Source organism: Erpetoichthys calabaricus, chromosome 3 (genome assembly GCF_900747795.2).
Source record: "Erpetoichthys calabaricus chromosome 3, fErpCal1.3, whole genome shotgun sequence".
NCBI lineage: Eukaryota > Metazoa > Chordata > Cladistia > Polypteriformes > Polypteridae > Erpetoichthys > Erpetoichthys calabaricus.
Window position 1 is genome coordinate 257,634,843 of NC_041396.2, and position 20,587 is coordinate 257,655,429.

Genomic DNA, 20,587 nt, shown 5'->3' on the forward strand with positions numbered 1-20,587 from the left:
GCAGGACAAAAGATGCTGGTGGAGAGGTGCGATGGGATTTAAGGTGGGCCGGATCTACAAGTTTTTTCGTAGGCTGTGGTAATTCTAGTGTTAAACTCCACTGCCATCTCTCCTAAACACCTCCATGCTTCCACAGGTATGTCATCTGGACCAACTGCCTTTCCATTTTTCAACCTCTTCATAGCTGTCCTTACTTCCTACTTGCTAATCTGTTGCACTTCCTGATTCACTATCCCCACATCATCCAACCTCTTTTCTCTCTCTCTCTCTCGTTCTCTTCATTCATCAGCCTTTCAAAGTACTCTTTCCATCTGCACAACACACTCTCCTTGCTTGTGAGTACGTTTCCATCTTTATCCTTTATCACCCTAACCTGCTGCACATCTTTCCCAGCTCGGTCCCTCTGTCTAGCCCAGTGGTCCCCAACCTTTGACAGCAAGGACCACTTTATTAGATGCAAATTTTTCCATGGACCGGTTTGGGGAGGGGGCGGGGGCAGTGTTATACACAATTTACATAGCATTTCTATTATTAAAGTTATTAAGCAGTTCGCATACGTTTGCAATCTGAGATTTTTCTTCTTTTTTTGCATATAACAAAGACATATGCTTTACATTTGCCAATCCAACAGATTGCACATCACAAACATTAACACTGCTATCTTTTTTTCGTGTCTGCCGTTTCTATAGGAGGGTGACAATGAGTTAAATTCCAATGGATGTTTTTCAAATGTTGACAAGCAATAAGCAAAAGGAATCAATGAAAACCACAGACAACAAAAACAGCAAAAAAAAAAAAACAGTACGAGGAAAGTTCGAAGAAAGAGATTTTTTTACAATGTTTCTGTTTGGGGATCGTTGTGCAAACGTGCACAACTGAGCTGCGACCACAGATCTAACTGCTCTGTGGATGATTCGTTCAAGCATTTCAAGGTCACTTCGTTGTAATGAAAGCATCTGTTGAATGTACTTCGTAGTAATGTGATTTCTATAGACTCATGTCATATGGGGAAACTGTCGGGACCATAAAAATACTTTGTTGTAATAGTCTCTCACCTCGGTCTCTCTCCTCTCTCTGCACCGCTGCAAAGCCCCGTACGCCAAGCGTTCTGAAAAGTCTGAGTGAGTCGCCGTTGCCGGCAATTCTCTCGTAGCCTGGCTGTCAGACGGCTGCGGACCGAGGGTTGGGGACCCCTGGTCTAGCCAATCGGTACAGGTCCTTTTCTCCCTCCTTAGTGTCGAACCTCTCATACAATACATCATACGTCTTTTTTTTTTTTTTTTTTTTTTTAGCCTTCACCACCTCTCTCTTCACCTTACGCCTTATCTCCTTGTACTCTTGTCTACTTACTGCATCTCTCTGACTATCCCACTTCTTCTTTGCCATCCTCTTCCTCTGTATACTCTCCTGTACTTCCCCATTCCACCACCAGGTTTCCTTTTCTTCCTTCCTCTGTCCAGATGTCACGCCAAGCACCCTTCTTGCTGTCCCCCTTTACTACATCTGCTGTAGTTTCCCAACTGTCTGGTAACTCTCGACTACCACCCAGTGCCTGTCTCACCCTCTCCCTAAACTCTACCTTACAGTCTTCCTTTTTCAACTTCCACCATTTGACCCTTGGTTCTGCTCTCACTCTCTTCCTCTTCTTGATCTCCAATGTCATCTTACAGACCACCATCCTATGCTGCTTATCTACAATTTCCCCTGCCACCACTTTGCAGTCTTCAATCTCCTTCAGATTGATTCTTCTGCATAGGATGTAATCTATGTGTGTGCATCTTCCTCCACTCTTGTACGTAACCCTGTGTTCCTCCCTCTTCTTAAAATTCTTATTCACCACAGCCGTGTCCATCCTTTTGGCAATATCCACTATCCTCTGACCTTCTTCATTCCTCTCCTTGACACCATACCAACCCATCACCTCCTTGTCTCCTCTGTTCCCTTCACCAACATGTCCATTGAAATCCTCTCCAATCACCACTTTCTGTTCCTTGGGTACACTGTTCATCACTTCATCCAAATCATTCCAAAAATCTTTCTCCTCCATTGCACACCCAACTTGCGGGGCATATGCACTAACAACATTCATCATCACACCTTCAATTTCCAAGTTCATAATCATTACTCTGTCTGACACTGTTTTCACCTCCAAAGCACTCTTGACATACTGTTCCTTCAGAATAACCCCTACCCCATTTCCCCTCCCATCCACACCATGATAGAACAATTTCAATCCACCTCCGATCCACCTGGCCTTACTCCTCGTCCATTTAGTCTCTTGCACGCACAATGTATCAACCTTCCTTCTCTCCATCTGCCAACATGCAAAGTTCCTACCCTCCATTCCACTCTCTTTACTTTCCTCCTCTCCTCCTGCCTCTGGAACGCCTCCCCCCTTCTCTTCTAATTCGGCCAATGGTAGCCCATTTTCCGCAGGCACCCTGTTGGCTAACCGTACTGGTACTGCTGACAGTTGTTGTTGACCTGGGGCTCGACTGATCCGGTATGGAAATTTGTATTGTTGTTCGCATATTGATTTGGCAAAATTTGACACCGGATGTCCTTGCAGACATAATCCTACCCATTTATCCAGGCTTGGAACCGGCACAAAGAAACACTGGTTTGTGCATCCTCTCTGGCTGGATTGTACACGGGTATGAACCCATTTATTCATTTTCTCTATTGAGCCTTAATGTTAAAAGCACCTTGATATTAATTTTTCTGTGGCAACAGCTTGTGGAAAATAGTGCTATAAAAACACAGTCTGTAGTTGCATTGTTGCGAGAAAGGTATAAAGCTCCTGATGTTTTGAAACAACTAGATTTATTGTAATATGGTTATTTTGATGTTAATGACAGTGATCAATATAGTGACTATCAGTTGGATAATGTGTACCCTATATGCTTTGGCACTGTTGCGGATCACTGCCCCAAAGGTGTTGTATCATCATTAGGCAGCAAACTTGTCATGTCTGTCAGGACAAGCAGTACATGAACATTCTGCTGCCTACTGAGCCCAGACAGCCACCAGATACCACATGTATTGTGAACAACAAGTGGGGAGTACAAAGAAATGTGTTATATTTGTGGCACATGTGCTTCTAAGCCTATACTCACACCCTCTTCAAATGGAGACTTTCAGTCATGTTGAAAATAAAGTAATTAAGTTTCTCTAGATTTTAACAGAATGCGGCCTGCAGAGAGATCTCCTGCCGCTCAATCCTTTTTTTTTTTCTTTTTTTTTTTTTTCCCGTTGAAAATTCTTCCCTCAGTTTCCCACTGGTATAGTATGGTTCACAGCACAAAACACTCTTCTATTCTTTCCTTTCACCTTCTCTTCCTCTCTGTCCGCCTCCACTCATCATGGCAAGGTCCGTCTCTCTCTCTCTTCCTCCCGTCTCTGGCTCCTGGAGTAGTGGCAGCTGGCTCCTCTTATTGGGCACCCAGAAGTGTTCCAGGTGTCCTGTGACCTTCTTCTGGCAGCATGTTCGGGTATGGTGGCAGTGCTTCAACAAAGGCACACATGGAGCCCAACAGGGCTGCGTCGGACTCCAACTCCCATGGAGCCCTGTGGGAATCCGAGGCACCGCTGCAACCTGGGGGACTGCCACCTAGTGCTTTGGGGGAGGTAATGCCTTGAATAAGCGCTCTCCCCAGTTTTTCCACTGTAGAGTCGACCTGGCTGTCTGCCACAAGAGATAATATTGATAATAAGACCATTGCTTTCTAATACATTCCTTTACATTTTTGATCAGTTTTGATTTGTTTATTATATTGAGACCTGTACTCCAGTGTCCTGGTATTAAATGGTCCAGCAGTCAATGTGTTAAGACCGTTGAGTCATATTAAGGCTGCAGTGTGAATGTAGTTAATTTTGAGATATATGCTTGAAATATAGTTAACATTCTTAGCTTAGGTGGCACAGTCCTACACAATGCTTAGCACTACAATAAAACTCTTCACCTAGTCGGTTACATGAAGTTTGCATGTTCACCATGTGTCTCTGTGCTGTTCTTGTGCTCCAGTTATCCTCCTACATTTTCCAAGTTGTGCAGGTTTTGTTAAATGGTCCCAGTGCAAGTATGGGAATGTGTGTTAGTAAAACCTATAATAAATTGGTACACTGTCCTTTCCTGCTTTTTGCCAAGTGTGGCCAGGATAGGACGTTGCTCCCTGTTCCTCTGAACTGGAGTAAGCAGATTTGAAAACGACTAGGGCTATTATTTATTTAACAATGTCAAAGAAAATGTGTTCTGTTCATTACCATGAGCTGTTTCCAGAATCAAAAGATGTTTTCTTAAAGACCATAAGAGAAAATAAAGGTGTATTATGTTATCACAGGGAAAGGTGTCCTACAGAATATTTATTTTCTGCTGAAATGTTCTTCTTTTCAGAAACGGGTTGCTGCCTTAGCCATGGGTATGTTTACTGATGGCTTTTTTGAATGTTCTCCTTGAATATTATTTCTTATTTTTTTTTAAAGTGTCCCTGAATTTACTTTTCAGATTCAAGTTTACAAGCAGTCAGCCTACCATAAACATTTTAAAGAGATGATGATTACTCGTTTCAATGAAGCCACAGATTGGCAGCGGTCAGTCTGTCATATGAAAATGTACATAACTGAATAAGAATTCAAGCCAATCATATTCACTTTAATAGATTTTTAAAATTATATTTTATCACAAGAATTTACTTCAGCCTGTTTGTAGGCTTCAGTTTACCAAAGTTTAGTCTAGTTTCTTCTAAAGCTTTTTTTAAACAAAGGGTGCAATCTTCTTTGCTCCTGCTGCACAGTTGCACAGCTCAGTGCATTAGTCAAGAGCAACTGTAACTGGTAAACTAACATTCTAAGCACATGAGCCTAATAAAATGTACACTGTGGAAAAATATATAAATTAATAAGCAACCAATTACGGACAATTGTAAAATAGTAAATTTAAAAAGACATGGAATATTCTTGTAAAAACCAACTAACTGTGCCTACCAAATAAACAAGTGTGGGAATTTTATTCATTCAAAGTTAGAATATGCAGGTATCATTTAATTTGTGCAGGAAACCCCATTGCCCAGTGTTAACTGAGATAGTTTTTGTTTAAAAAATTTAGTAGTGTAGATATTGCCTTAGATAATGATCTTGTTACGATTTTGAACCCTTAATTACCTAATTTAAGTTTAAACAGCTGTATTTAGATTGTTTCCTATTAAACAGCCATTGGTTAATAATGAGGTGAAAATGACACCGGAACCACCAGCTCTCCAGCTAATGGGCCTCCATTTAAACCTGTGTTTATGCATCATGAAGTATTAGTGTTACAAAAATGTTTAGAAGGCCAAGAGGTACAAATCTGTTCTGGTCAATAAAACATATGGATAATATGTTTAGAAAATGAAAAATCTACAGTGTGATAAGGATTTGTCTTAGAACAATGAAAGTACGAACACCTGATATACTTAAAAAGTTTCACTATCTGCTAGGACTGGCTACAAATTCTGAAATTGGTTAGAACAAAAACCTGCAACCACTGTGGCCCTTCCTACTGATGTAACTGACGTAATAGTTACTGAAATATCTGGCCCATAGTGAAGGAATTATGAAAATTAAAAAAAAAAATACTTTAAATGATCCAAAATTTTAGCCTGATGTTACTGCATTGGTAAAGTATTTCATTTTTTTGTTGCATAACCACCGGTTCAGTTAAGTTGTAATAAGTACTGACTAACAGTCATAGGTTTTCATATTTAAGTAAGATGCCTTTTTTCTGGGCCCTCATGCATAAACGGTATGTACGTACAAATATGTTGCATATGCCCGTTTCCACTCCCACATCGCGATGTATAAAAACTAAACTTGAAGTAAAGCCACGCACACTCACGGCAGCAACAAACCACAAACAATAACCCCATGAATGCGTACACGGTTCTGCTAGATTTTGCAAACAGGCGGCACCTTATGTCAAAGCTGTGTTTCTCTTTCTGTGTTTCGCATCAGTGATGCTGGATTTATCAAATATATCGAAATTAACTGCATATTGTTTACAGATTTAATTCACTTGAATTTATTCTGTAAGAATATAATGGTGCATGGAATGAACAAACTTTCCCAAATACCATAGCTGCATTAGCTTTCCTCTCAGTGCATCTTAGTATTTTAACCCATTGTGTGCGTGCGTGTGTGTGTGTGGAACCGTGTGTGGAACCGTAGCTGCACAGCAGCTGATCAGAAAGCTCTACGTCGGGTTGTGTCTAGAGCACAGAGGATTATCGGGATACAGATTCCAGCCCTGGAGGACATTTAAAGCATATATTGCCTAAGGAAAGCCACCAGCACCTGCATGGATTCCACTCAGCCATGCCAGTCTATTTGAACTTCTTGCCATGTTTATTTGAAATTGTTCCTGTATCGTACTTGATATTTGCTGGGACTGGCAAGACTGTGGATGGATGAAAGCTTTTTCAGTGTTCCATAAACATTTTGAAGAATTGGCTTTCTAAGTTTACAGGTTGCTTTACATTTATTACAGAGCTCATACAAAGCAATTGGTTATGTGGAGAAAGAAAATGGAAGAACAGGAATTAGGGGTTGGTACATTTGACAGAGACAGTACTGCTGCATTGAATTATTTCATTCAGGGTCATGCGTGTCCCAGCAAGCTTCTTGCAGAAGGCAGGAACAATCCCTGGATGGGACGCCAGCTCATCTCTACAAATGCACCACCGTGCCCCCACATGTTTAATACATGCTTTCATGCATTTCATCATGAATAATATCATGTATACATCGTACTATTCTAAAATGTTGTTTAGAGACCTGTAATTTCATGAATGTAATGTATTCTGTGTGTCGATCAGTGCCTGCACGCTCCTGTCTACAAAAGAGAGGGCCCGTTTAAGAAGCACATAGTGATTAATGACTGGGTCAGGGAACACATGCTACTTTAGTTACAATGGGAACTCCTAGTAAATTAAACTTCAATTTTAAGATGAAGTTTACGACATTCTACTTTAATGACAAAGTAAACTATGAGGTTAAAGTGGAAATTTCATTGTATTTACTGTATTTTTTTTGTTTGTTTTTTTTTCCTCTCTATCCTAATGCACTATTCTGCTTCTGTATGACATTCTGATGGTGGGCCGTGACTCCACCACGCTGTATCATTCCATCACTTTCCTTTTGTTGCTTATAACACTACTTAAGCCAACAAATAGTACATTTTTCCTTGCTTCCACTTCTCCACTTTGCGTTCGCTGAAGTTGTTGTTTTGTTTTTTTCTGTGCTTTTGCCATTGTCTTTTCACAATACACTGAACATAACAACCTTTTTATATTGATTTGCATATTCAAAGGAGTGTAATTCTGGGAGGAATTGTGTGTTACTTTTCACACTGACCGGGATTTATGGCACTAAAGTGTGTGGAAGTTGGCTCACACAGGTTTTGTGAATCTGAATTTTTTTGTGTGGACGTTCATTTCCTCTTTTGTCCATATGTTTTAGTGTGAATTCTATGCACAGCATTATACATGAGGCCTCGGTTTGTATTTCATTTTTTTATTTTGTAATTTGTTTAAGTGTGCACTTTAGAAAAGTCTCATTGTTACAAACTCTCTTTTTACAAATGTCTCTTTTTTTCCCCCCTCCTGTAGGCAGGGAGATTTGAAACTTGCTTCTTCAAGAGTATTTGGCAGAGAAGTTGGAATGGGAATTCTCACCCAGGCAAATAATGGAACAGAGCTGCAGAGGAATAATCATTCACAATTGTCCAAGTGCAATAGCACGCTATTAGGTCAAACTAGTAAATCAAAGTGTATTAAAGAGAATATCCCCAAAAACACAGCGATCAAACTGGCTAGCCACAGTAAAATTCCTGTGCCAGTCAAAACGTGTCAGCGTAAATGTGTAGTTGACTTTGAAAAGGCGCATCGTACTTGGGAGGCCAACTTCAGGAAGGTAAGTATTTTTAAATAAGTTATAAACCAAGGGCATACCATGTAAACTTTTTTATGAAGATGGAGAAGTAGACTTGCTAGTGTTTCACTTGATGTGTCTTGTATATTTTTAATTTTACATCCACTGTATCTGATCAGAATTTTGGCAGTTATTTAGACGGTCAACAACGTTTAGCATAGAAGGGTAAACAATATTTTATTTTTTGTCACTCTAAACTTTCTTTTGAAAATCAATAATTTTTTTCTAGAAATGCTTTATGTCCCCCAATTAGAAGGGAATTTTGAGGGTAATTTTAGACTTCAGATGTATCTAAAAAAAATTATTCATTTCTTGAGCTGGAAAGTGGTGATTTTGAAAGATAGCTTTATTACAGTGTTTCCCGCAGAAATCTCACCTAGCAGCGGGGGCACCCTTGGGAGGTATTGAGTGGTAAACCACATTCTTTGGTAGTTTTAAAACAAAAACAAAGCTTAACTACATGAACACAAAACAAACACAAGCTGTAAAACCTAAAACAGTTTATATATTAAACTTGGAATACGGTTGTAGAGTAGAATTGCTGTTAAATGTAATCCAAAATTAAGTCAATGCAGTGTTCTAAGAAACCATTAGTTTTTGCCAGATCCTCTTTCATAGAAGCTCTTAAATCGGACTTGATTATTTTTAGAGCTGAAAATAGTCTTTCAACACTGACTTGGGTGGGTGTCATTGCTGTTACAGTTCTAGCCACATCACTAATAATCTCTGGCTCAACAAGAATGGCTTCTTCTACAGTTAGTTTCGATGAGCGATCATACTTTTCAACTTCTTTTAATTTTGCAACTAATGATTATTTTGGTAGTCGACTAATCGTTAAATTTCTTTTTTTGATTAGTCACGAATATTTCATGCCTGACGATTTTAATGCCTGCGACCTGTAGTTGCACATCCTGTTCTGGGCTCCAGTGCATGTCTTACCTCATCTGCACACGTCTGTCTACCTGTGAATGTCACCCTGATGTCTTTGCATTAACACGATTAAAATAACAACCAGTGAAACATATGAATTTGAAAACAATCAGATGTTTTATATTAGTGTGACCATCACAATAAAAAAGAAATACATTAAACAATACAAACTGAAGTGTACATAGTCTTAAAACAAAAAAAGTGCATTTAACTTAACCAAAAATGGCCACTGGTGTGTCTTAAAGTCCAAAAGTTTAAATAAAGCTTCAATTCAAATAAAATTAAACAATAATGTACAGTTTATAAAAGATTAAGTTCATATATTCCTGATTGCAGTGTAGGAACGTGAGCATTTTGACATACTCTGGTATGAGGCTGGCCCTCTTCTTTGAGATAATGTTCCCAGCTGCTGAGAAGAAACCCTCAGAGGGAGTAGAGGTAGCAGGAGTACACAAGAATGATTTTGCAGACAGAGAAAGATGTTTTAATCATCACATTCTGAAGGTAAAGTGTTGTAGTTTATCACATCATGTACTATATTATGCCAAAATAACGGACTAAAATATGTGCTGCTCCTATTCACTCGTTTACTATAGCTCTAAACATGTTAGCAAACATAACTGAAATTTTATTCACTTAACCCTTAAACCGCCAGAACCGGCTATAGTCGGTTCCCAATGCAATTTGCCAGCACGCCGGAGCCAAGTATATGTGGCGACATACATTTGGCAACGTACATTCATTGAACTCTACAACCAGCTAAAGTTGTTTCTCAGTGCAATTTGCCAGCACGCCGGAGCCGAGTATATTCGGTGATGTATATTTGTTGAATGCTGCAACCGGCTATAGTCGTTTCTCAGTGCAATTTGCCAGCACGAAGGGGGCGAGTATATTCGCCGATGTACATTAATTGAACCCCGCAACCAGCTATATTTGCTTCACAGAGGAATTTGCCAGCACGTCAGAGCTGATCAGTCAGTGCAGTATATTCGTTGAGCAGCCAGCTCACGACCACTGCCAGCCCTGGCAGAACTGCATCACCACTGTCTCTGGGATTCAGCCGCTGCACTAGATGAGCCTGCAATCATCGGCGTTTACCTCTGTGTATTTGCGTGCAGCCAGTTCAGGCGCAGCTGGCTCTGTGATTTACTGAATTTCATCAATGGCTTCAGTTGCACCTTGAACATATAATAGATTATTGCAGTAGATTTTTTTTATAGGTTTTACAGTTCATTTGCAGTGTGTAAAATGATCAGTGTTACAGTAATTGTGATGCTCTTTGCATGAAAAAAAACACGTGTTCCATTAAAATTTCACATTTTCTTTGTGAATTGTGACATTTACTTAAAAAGTTCAGCTAAAAAGTATTTGGCATCCAGGGGTGCATTAACCCCCCCAAGTATGTTTCGGTTTAAGGGTTAACTATCATTGTCGAAACCTTGATATACACATTATAGTACAAACATCAGCGTTAACACGTGACACTAACTTTACTCGCTAAAACTTGCCTCTCAAGAAACTGCAGCATCACAGCTCCAGGATTCTTGCGTTTCAGATGCTCATGCATCGCGGTGATGCTGCTGCTGTGAAAAGAAAGCTCCGCTTTGCATAATCTGCATTCAACTTTTTTTTTTCAGTGAAGTGCTCCCACACTTTAGAAAGTTTCTGTCTCAATTTTTTTCCATCTTCTTCCCCCTCCTCTATCCAACTCGCCATTGCAACCACGTTTATTTTCCTCTACATTCTTCTTCTCCTCAGACGTTCTTCTTCGTTGGTAGGACTGTGTGCAGTCTTGGCAAACAATAACAAACGATACTGCCCAACACGTTCATGTAGTGCATTGCAGTTACAAAACCCAATGTGGTTTGTGACTGGAGCCTCTATTGAAGGTTCTGTTTATGACACGTCGACAATATAAAATCCACTTTGATTTGTCAACTAATTGTTGCTGCCCTATCGTTTATCTTTCACGCATAGGCGATGTCGCTTTGGTTTTGACACTTCCATTTTGTCCAAGTAGGAATCCACATCTAATTCTTCATTTGAAGAGGATGATCCTGAGTTACCAGTGCTTATAGCTTCATCCAGTGGTGGTGTTTCAGGTAGTAGTAATCCCTTCATGTGAACTGCTACATCATAGTGTCTTTTTTCCATTAGCAATCTGGTCACTGCTCAACAAAATTTGGCTCATTGGATCAATGTAAATAGCAGCTAACAAGATTTGATTATCCAGTAAGAGACTCTCTCTTTTCTTCATTGAAGATACAATGCCATCAGCTATTAACCCTCTACTTTTGTTCAGGCAATATATCAAGCTCTTCCATTCCAAGAAAAATTTACTGGGTGTTAAATCTTCATATTGCAACCTTTTGGTGACAGTAAAGGGGTAAGAAAGTAGACTTTCCAGTTCTTTTACTTGTGCTCACTGGCTTTCAGTTAATAAAACATTTTCATTGTCCAGTTCTTCAAGAAAGTCTTTTAGTTCAAGCAAACGCTTTACCATCAAATAAGTGCTTCCCCAGCATGTTGTTTAATCTAAAATGGCTCCTTTTCCTGCATGTCTTTTCAAAATGGCATCTGTTTTAGGGGCCCTGGCTGTAACAGTTACTTTCCTCAATTTGCCAATTAGAGTAGCTGCATGACAATCTTTCAATCCATCTCTTATTGCAAATTGCAGAGTATGAACAGCACAATGCATATGTTGAATAGTAGTAAGCTTAGATGCTGCTTCAGCAGTGTTATCCAAAATTTCACTATTCTTTTCGGTTTTACTTTCTCCAATACTTGCAGAACTGTCCTCCTCTAATATCTGTTTGTCACTTTCTTTATCTACTTTATTCATTTTCTCAATTATGCTTAACATATTGGAAGCATTATCTGTCACAATACATAGAATCTGTTCCTTTTTAATTTCAAAATCTTCTAGAGCAGGTGGTGTGCAAAGTTATGCTAACGTTCAACCCTGGGTGGGATCATATGTGGAGAGTGCAGACAGAACCCCTGAACACACATCAGGCCATAGCACACACCTCCACCTACATCATTGCACTTGTTTACACACAAATGAACTTGTTAAACACTGAAATATATCTGAAATAAAATGAAAACACTTGTTGTAATGTACCATAATCCAGATTACAATATGTGAATGTCAGGTTGTATAATAGCTCAGCTGAACTTCACACTAGTAGTAACACAACTATGCACTGGGCTTTATTCTTACATCAGAGAAGTACTTAATTATGACTATTGTTTGTGAAATGGGACATTTTGAACTTGCTGTATTTCTTTTTCATTACAATTTAAATTTATTAGGAGTCTGAGTCCGTACATTTTTGCCGACTCCGACCCCAACTCCAGGTACCCAAAATTGTCCGACTCCACAGCCATGCTCCTGTGAACAGCTGATGCTGAGTCTGCTGCTTGAAATCAGTCTACCATTTATTTTGACTGTAATCAAAGGGGTATTGCTTAACTGGCTATTTCTGTGACAGTTGACTCCAATAAACATCCTTTTGTAGCAGAGATCAGTCTTAATCCTGTTGAGCCAGTTTGATAATCGTGTTCGATGGTTTTTGTAACCGCCGTTGAAGACGTTTTCAAATTTTCTGAAGTTTTTTTTCTAGCCATTTCTTAATGTAACATTAGAATGTTTCTTTTTCTTAAACTGTTTTTGTCATGTTGTTACTTATCACTATCAGAAGTAATGGCCTTCCACTAAATAGGGCTATTTATGCCCCCCATTCTAGAACATTTGACAGATGAGAGGAGACCATTCAGTCCATCTAGCTTGTTTGTTTAGCTAATAGCTAAGCTGTCCCAATGTCTCATCTAGACACTTCTTAAAGAGTGTCAAGGCTTCTGCTTCAACTGCAAGTCTTGGTAGTTTCAGATTGCCATAACTCTTTGAGTAAAGTGCTTCCTGCCTTAAGTGCTGATTTCTCTTCCCCTTAATTTTCAATGGTATCCTTAAGTAGGTGATTTACTGTTAAATAGAAAGAATTCTGCTGGATCTAATTTATTAATGCTTTTAAGGGTTTTGAACGCCTAGCTTGGACCCCATGCGGTCTCCTTTGCTTTGGACTGTACAGGTTTACTTCTCTGAGTCAGATTCTATCTTGTCACAACACAATTAATCAAATGTATTAATGAGAATATAAATTTCACAAATTAACTTAGAGGTACACAAACTAATTAATATGATGGAGAATGATGAACTACAATCCTAAGTTTAAATTTTGCTAAAAGTTCCAAATTAAAACTACTTGTTTGTGGAGCATTACAAACGATTGAAAAATGTTTCTTTTAGAAGGAATATCATAGATTAGACATTAAGTCCATCATTTATTTTTTTGTGTTTAAGCATACAGCTTTAGATAAATACCTTTTAAGATTATGAAAGTATGCATTTATCAGGAGTGTTCACTCTTAAGTGGTACTGTATTTAATCTTACTGTTATGTATTTTGATTATCTGAATATGATTTCTGCCTATAAGAATGTCTGTAAATCTCAAATCTATTGCATCCTTGGTGTTAAAACCCACAGATCATACTGTGGGATAAAATATCTAGGTATCATCAATTTTTATTCTCTTAAAGGTGAAATAATTTCTGGTTTTATAAATACTGCATGTGAAGTGTTAAAACATATTTTCTGCTCATTTACTAAACAAAATGCCAATCCAATGACAAAATATACCAGTCTGAATTGACTTAAAATTGCAGTCAGACTTATTATCTTGCACTATGTTTACGGTAATGTTTTTTTTTTTCTCCAAACTCATTGCATATAACTCCTTATGTGATGTTAGATACATTTACTGTGTTCTAAAACAATGTCTTTACGGTTTTGATAAGTAAAAGTATAAAGGTGACTGTAAAGGTAATCAGTGCATGGTTCTGAAGGTACTAATTTTTGATCATTGATTCACTTACCTAATTCTTTTCTTTCTCTATTTAAAAGGGTAAAGCTTTGAAAAAGAAGCCCTGTACTCAACCAATACCATTTAACTTCAGTCAAAAAGGAGAAAGGCACATACAGGGAAACTCTGCTACTTTCATTAAGCAAAAAAATATCGGAGTGCCAGCATCCTCAAACCATACCACTACACCAGACAAAGCAAAGACGCCAGGAAAAGTGGTAAAGACTGTTGGAAATGTGGCTACAACACCCGGTCGTGTTGTACCTCATTGTAAAGAATCGGAGAATATAACTTCAGAAAGAAACATCAATAAAAACCCACTTGCCGCTTCCCAATCAGGAAGGATAGAGGCTCTGGTCTCCCCAAATGGTTCAAGTGGCCAAACATATGGAACTTCATGCAATGACGTTGTACCCCGCAGCCTACAGTACCTTCCTCAAAAACGATTTGATGGCGTGCTTTGTAGAACTGACAGATACCTAGCAGGAGAGAAAACTGAAAAGGGCCATCTTAAGGAAGATGATGTTTGCAGAGTTGACACAGCAGAGTCAGTGATTGTATCAAAACAAAACTGTCTTCCTACTACACTCCCCACTAACCAAAAGTAAGTACCCTTCTTTCATTTAAAGACACACATCTGCTTAAATTGAAACTTTTCACTGTTGAATAGGAAACTTTCAGTGCATACAAATGCTCATAATGAATGTATTATTTGTACAGCAAATATTTTTTGTTCCTTTTCTCATTGATTGTCTTCATGTTGAGAAGTATTGGATGCAATTTTCAAAATTTCACCTGAGAAGTGTATTTGTATTTTTTTTTTTTTTTCCAATTTGAAATTGGAGATGCAATTTTTTACTGAACTACCCCCAAAAGGAAAAACAAAAGAACAGGAAGCAAAAAGTATCTCTTCAGGTTGTCCTTTGCGTATTCATTGATCTTCTTTCATTTTATAAAAGGAAAAAAAAATTAAAACTGCATAACTGTGGCTGTCAGTTACTACTCATAAGACTTACCAGCAGCACTGGAGTTTTTTATCTTATAGACATTATACATCCACTTTTACTTTTACTTCTGTAAATTCTTTTTCACAGCTCATACACTGATTAATACATTTAAATTTCCCACATCCTTTAAATTCTGGAGTGAACTTGTCTTGGGTTGTACGTAATATACCTTTAAATTTCACATTGCTCCTCCACAATGTCGACTGTTTACAAATTCATCCTAGTTCGTTTCTGTAAGACTATGTCACGGCAGCTTGAAATTCGACATTAAATTATTAAATTTAACCGTTATACATTTGTGTATACCTTTGGCAACATATAGAAACATTTCCTTTTATGATCAGTAGATCCTAATGGTTCACTATCATATACTCATAATTCCTAGTTACATCAGAATAATAAGCCTGTCTGCCTTTTGTCAACAAATGCACTTAAGTGTTGTACTATGAGTATGTTTTCTATCTTATTTATTTTTGTATTTTTAACAAGTAGAGTTTAATGTAATTTAAAGAAAGTAATTCTTTTTTTTTTTTTTTTTTTTAACCCTGTTGCCATTTTAAGTGTCTCAGTATTCAGTTAGTAACGTTTTAGTATTGTTATGGCCGGCTTTGTGATCTAATTTGCTTTGAAATAACTTTCCCATGCATGTAGGACTTTACCCTTTTTCTACTTTATTTTCCTCTAGGTGCTTTCTGACTTGACTATATCTGCTAGTCTCTCAAAATACCTCATTAGTGACTAGCTATGATGGCTTCAAGTTTTTTCCTGTTTTCTTTTGCTTTCTGATTATATAACACACCTTCTTCTTAAATCTCCTTATGTTTTTATCACACATGATTTGCTCTGTCATTCTATCTCAAAAGTTGCTTGTATTAATGGTTCAAGTTCTGTCTAATGTGAATATCCCTTAGATTGAGCATAAATTAACTGATTAGCCTGTACCATTTTCTACTGTCATCTTGCTAGTTTTCATGTTGTACTTTTGTTAACTTTGCTATCTTCACAACTGCTGGTGGTTAGGGCGGATGTCGACTTTTGTCGACAGGAGGGGTTGAAGGCGAATGTCGACAAAAGTCGACATCCAGGGATAAAGGGCGACACAGCTGTTAATGGCGACAAATCTCACTGTCACGTCACAGGCATTCCCTCTGTGCTTGGAGGAATGCTAGACTCGTTGACTCGGCAAATAAACATTGCGTGTGCATGAGTTGCGAAATGTAAACAATGGCAAGATGGCACCGACATGTGAAAAGGCAGCGAAGCAAGTGCAGAAAAGAAAACACTTGGCAGACGTTGTTTTGCGCATTACCGCGGAGTCGGACTCTTGATTTTTCAGAATCGGACTTTATTGGCAGTGATCAGGAGATCGAGCAAGAGAGTTAGAAGCAGGCATCAGCTGATCAGACACCAGCCGATGCCGCGCGAGCGGATCTGCTGCCAGTTGAGTGCCTTCGCGCAGCCGATGCATGTACGGCAAGGTTCGCATGGGATAAATACACATACATTGATCCATTGAGAGCCGATATGGCTACCGGAGTTTACAAGACGGCATGGCTTGCTTTTGGACACGACAGATCACCAGCTACTGTACTTCAGGCTGCTCTCTCCTGATGCTGCTTTTCAGCTACTGTCAGACGAGACAAACAGGTAGGCAGAGATTTTTTTTGAATCGCGGGCTGCCTTTGCATCGCATTCTCGTTATTCAAAGTGGAAACCCACAACGAAAGACGAGATGAAGCGCGCTGTGGCATTACAAATAGAGATGGGACAGAACTGGTGAGATAACTTCAGGGAGCATTGGTCCAAACGTGTTTTGTCCCCGGGTGGCTTAGGTACGTGCTGCTGCAAAGTTTTATTCACTTCTGTAATAAACAGAAGCAAATCCCATGGGGTGAGCCAGGCTATAATGCCATACATAAAGTTCATAAAGTTTCAGAAGATGAAAAGAGGTGACAATACGGTTTTCATGCAGGCAGAAAACTTGGTGGCAGTGGCATGGCACGATGGCAAATGGGTGACTTGTCTCTCTACAGTACACACTAACAATATATGTGAGAAAATGCAGCAACAGACAATTGAAAAATAGGCATCAAAACAACACATAGAGAATTCAGGCTCATACAACATGCAAGACAGTAACATTTGTCAAAAGTAAATATTGTTGATTTGATATGTTAAACAATTGTTTTGTGTTCTTTTTTAAAAAATGTTAGTTTTTGGAAAAATATTCAGCCCTGGGAGAAAAGAAACAAAAAAAAAATTAGCCCTAAAAGAGTTAAAGTTCATCAATCAAATGTGCCCTTATTGAGGCTCTCATTCCTGTTGTTTCTGTACAGATACATGGAACAAAAAAATTTCTAAAGGGGATGAAAAAAAACTGTAAAAAGTGGGTGCAAATACAAATACTTTCATACCAATGTAACAGTCACCCTTCAGTAAATTGCAACAACAAAAGAGTGATGTCAACATGTAGTCTATATCATTCTATTCACAGAGCAAAAAATGTATTGGATCTTATCCCTGATGCTGCCAAGATATGCAACCCTTTGCTAGAACAAGCAGTTCTAGGGGGGAAAAAAAAGATTCGAACCTTTTAACAAATATGGTCCTTAAAGCATGCAAAACTACGTATAGATTGGAGAAATTAGTTCAACAGTACATAGATACATTTACTGATTTTCTGTAACTTATACAACCACAATCAGGTTAAACTTTGTCTTGTGTAATCTGCCACCAATTCCATCTCTGTTCCCTTCAGCCTTGCTCTTTGTTTCATCTTTTTCTTTTCCATTCGTTTCTCAACTTTGTGTAGATGCTCTGAAACGTAGACTCAAGTCTTGAAAGATGACCGTAGTCATTATTCAACATAGTTGGAAGCTATTTTTATAAAGTTTTATTTAAATGCAAAAACTGACCTTTGAATGTATAAGAAAACACTTGTTTGTTTTACTTTGAATTTTGGCAACAGCATGCTGTGTACTATTGTTTTCTACAGATCTGTTCTTGCACATTACTTCCATGATCAGTTTTTTTGCAGTTTTTATATGGTTAGTCTGTATCATTAAAACAGGCAGCCCTATATTACTATAACACATTTTTACACGGCAGGTGTACTGACAATTTATTTATTTTTTTTATACTTATGTCTGCTAAGAATTTTGATGTTCATTTGTACTAACTAGAAATTTGACAAACGAGAGGAGACCATTTAGTCCACCAAGCATGTTTGTTTAGCTAATAGCTAAGCTGTCCCAATTTTTACATTGGAATACTTCTTAATAGTTGTCAATAGTTCCCTCAACTCTTTGAATAAAGAAGTGCTTCCTGGCTTTAGTCCTAAATTAATTTACCTTTAATTTCCACTGATGTTCTTGAATACGCGATTCACTGTTAAGCTGAAAGAGTTTTGGTGGATCTTCTTTATTGATGCCTTTGATAATTTTGAAAACGTGGATCAGGTCTCGCGCTGTCTCCTCTGCTTGAGACTAAACAGGTTTAATTCACAGTCTGTCAGAGTATGCCATGTCCTTAAGTCTTGGAATGCACCTGCTTTGTTTTTAATTTTTGCTCTCCTCTGCATGGCTTCAAGAGCTACAATGATTTTCTTGCAGCATGATCACCAGAATGGCACACAATTCTCCACAAGTGGTCTTACTAGTGCATAATTTATTTCTGAGCATAATGCTTCTTGGTTTATATTCAACAGTTCTTATGATATAAACTAACATTATTTGCCTTTTCTATTGCTGATGTACATTGTTTAGATGATGAAAATATGGTGTCAACATTAACCCCCTAATTCCTTTTCAGAAGGTGCTTCCAGAAAGACATTTTTTTTTCACTTCTTGTATTTATAATTGACATTCCATTTGCCCATGTGTAGCACTTTGCACTTTACTATATTAGACTGCATTTTCCAAGTGTTCACATACAGTAGTTGTGAAGCTTGTCCGATTCTTTTGAATTATTTTTGCTGCCTCCTCAGTGTCTGCCATTCCTCCAATTTTAGTATCAAATGCGAGTTTCACAGGACCAAGAACAGACACTCGAGGGACTCCGCTGATAACCTCAGTCAGCATGAAGCGTTCTCCTTTTATCTGTATTTTTTAAAATTCTTCAGTACCCTAGAACAGTGTTCTACTCTTTATCGCAAGTTGCTCTTGAACCTTAGATCCCTAACTAAATTAATTTTAAAACTGTTGAGCATGAATAGAATTCATCAAAATGTAATTTTCTTTTGTCATTAATAAATCCATCCATCCATCCATTTTCCAACCCGCTGAATCCGAACACAGGGTCACGGGGTCTGCTGGAGCCAATAATGCTTGACACAGTGACAAATAATTTAAGAGGGACAAAAAAGTGGGTTTATGTGTTTTACATTTTGATCCAACAGTAAAGGGTGAGGCAGGAAAAGGTATTTTTTTTTTGTTTTGTTTTTTGGTTATTTTTTCTCCAGCCCCTTAATATGCTCCTTGACTGTCAGCCCCTGTTGCAGCAATGAACTGTTTGTAGCACACTGCAAAGTCTCAAGTCAGGTTTTGCACAGTCCATCTAATGCCAATGTGTGTGGTGCTTTGTTTTTAATTTTTGCACTAAAAACAAATTTTTTTTTTTAAATTGCCATTTTTGTATTGTTTGTATGCTGTACATGTTGTCCAGTATGATAATAAAGGACACCTAGAAAATTGGAATGGCAATTGTAATGAGAATGATGAAAACCTTAAAGATAAAAACATTAAAATATATCAGTGTAACATGCAGAAATGCTACCAATAAAAATACAAAAAATGACAAAACTGGAATTCTATAAACACAGAGACTGGGAAATAATAAGTTAGTTAGTTGTAGTGAAAATCTGCACCCATAGTTGTACTCCAGGACTGAACTTGGGAGCCACTGCCCTAGAAGACGCTCTACAAGATGTGAGTGCTGAACTCGTACTGAGCAGAACCAACTGTTTGTTAATTTCTAGCATACCCTAACTGCTCATCTTTATTTCTGAAACATGCTGACCCAGATCAGATAAAAAGACTGGAAAGTTCACTGACCTTTGGCCCAAGATCCTGTGGTACCAGGAATACTTACTAGAAATGTTTTCTTTGAATGTGGTCTTTGTTAAATAGTGGGTGTTATATGTGTGAAAGAAGAAGAATAATGGATTAATCAATTATTAGTTTTGCCTAAAAATTAGAAAATTTTGTAAGGCTCCTTACCTTTCACTATAGGTGGGGTTTCTGGCTGTTACACATAAGTATGTATGTTAATGTAAATGAAGCATATTTTGTTTTAAGAAGCAGTATAATTTATTGATAAGCATAAAGACTATAGAAATGCATTAACTGCTTATATGTATACAGTAATCCCTCGCTATATCGTGCTTCGCCTTTCGCGGCTTCACTCTATCGCGGATTTTATATGTAAGCATATTAAAATATATATCGCGGATTTTTTGCTGGTTCGCGGATTTCTGCGGACAATGGGTCTTTTTTAATTTCTGGTACATGCTTCCTCAGTTGGTTTGCCCAGTTGATTTCATACAAGGGACGCTATTGGCAGATGGCTGAGAAGCTACCCAACTTACTTTTCTTTCTCTCTCTCTTGCGCTGACATTCTCTGATCCTGACGTAGGGGGACTGAGCAGGGGGGCTGTTCGCACACCTAGACGATACGGACGCTCGTCTAAAAATGCTGAAAGATTATCTTCACGTTGCTCCCTTCTGTGCAGCTGCTTCGTGAAGCGACATGCTGCACGGTGCTTCGCA

The 20,587-nt window shown here is 38.3% G+C and overlaps 1 protein-coding gene across 3 annotated transcripts in view; it reads left to right on the plus strand.

The window, feature by feature from the left end:
* The window catches only part of troap (trophinin associated protein), a 103,447-nt gene that overhangs the window by 19,079 nt on the left and 63,781 nt on the right, over positions 1 to 20,587 (plus strand). For all 3 annotated transcript variants that reach the window (XM_051924067.1, XM_051924065.1, XM_051924066.1), the window contains exons 3-4: positions 7,641 to 7,944; positions 13,857 to 14,419. In XM_051924067.1, coding sequence (XP_051780027.1) covers positions 7,641 to 7,944; positions 13,857 to 14,419 — 867 coding nt within the window. The remainder of the gene's footprint in view (positions 1 to 7,640; positions 7,945 to 13,856; positions 14,420 to 20,587) is intronic.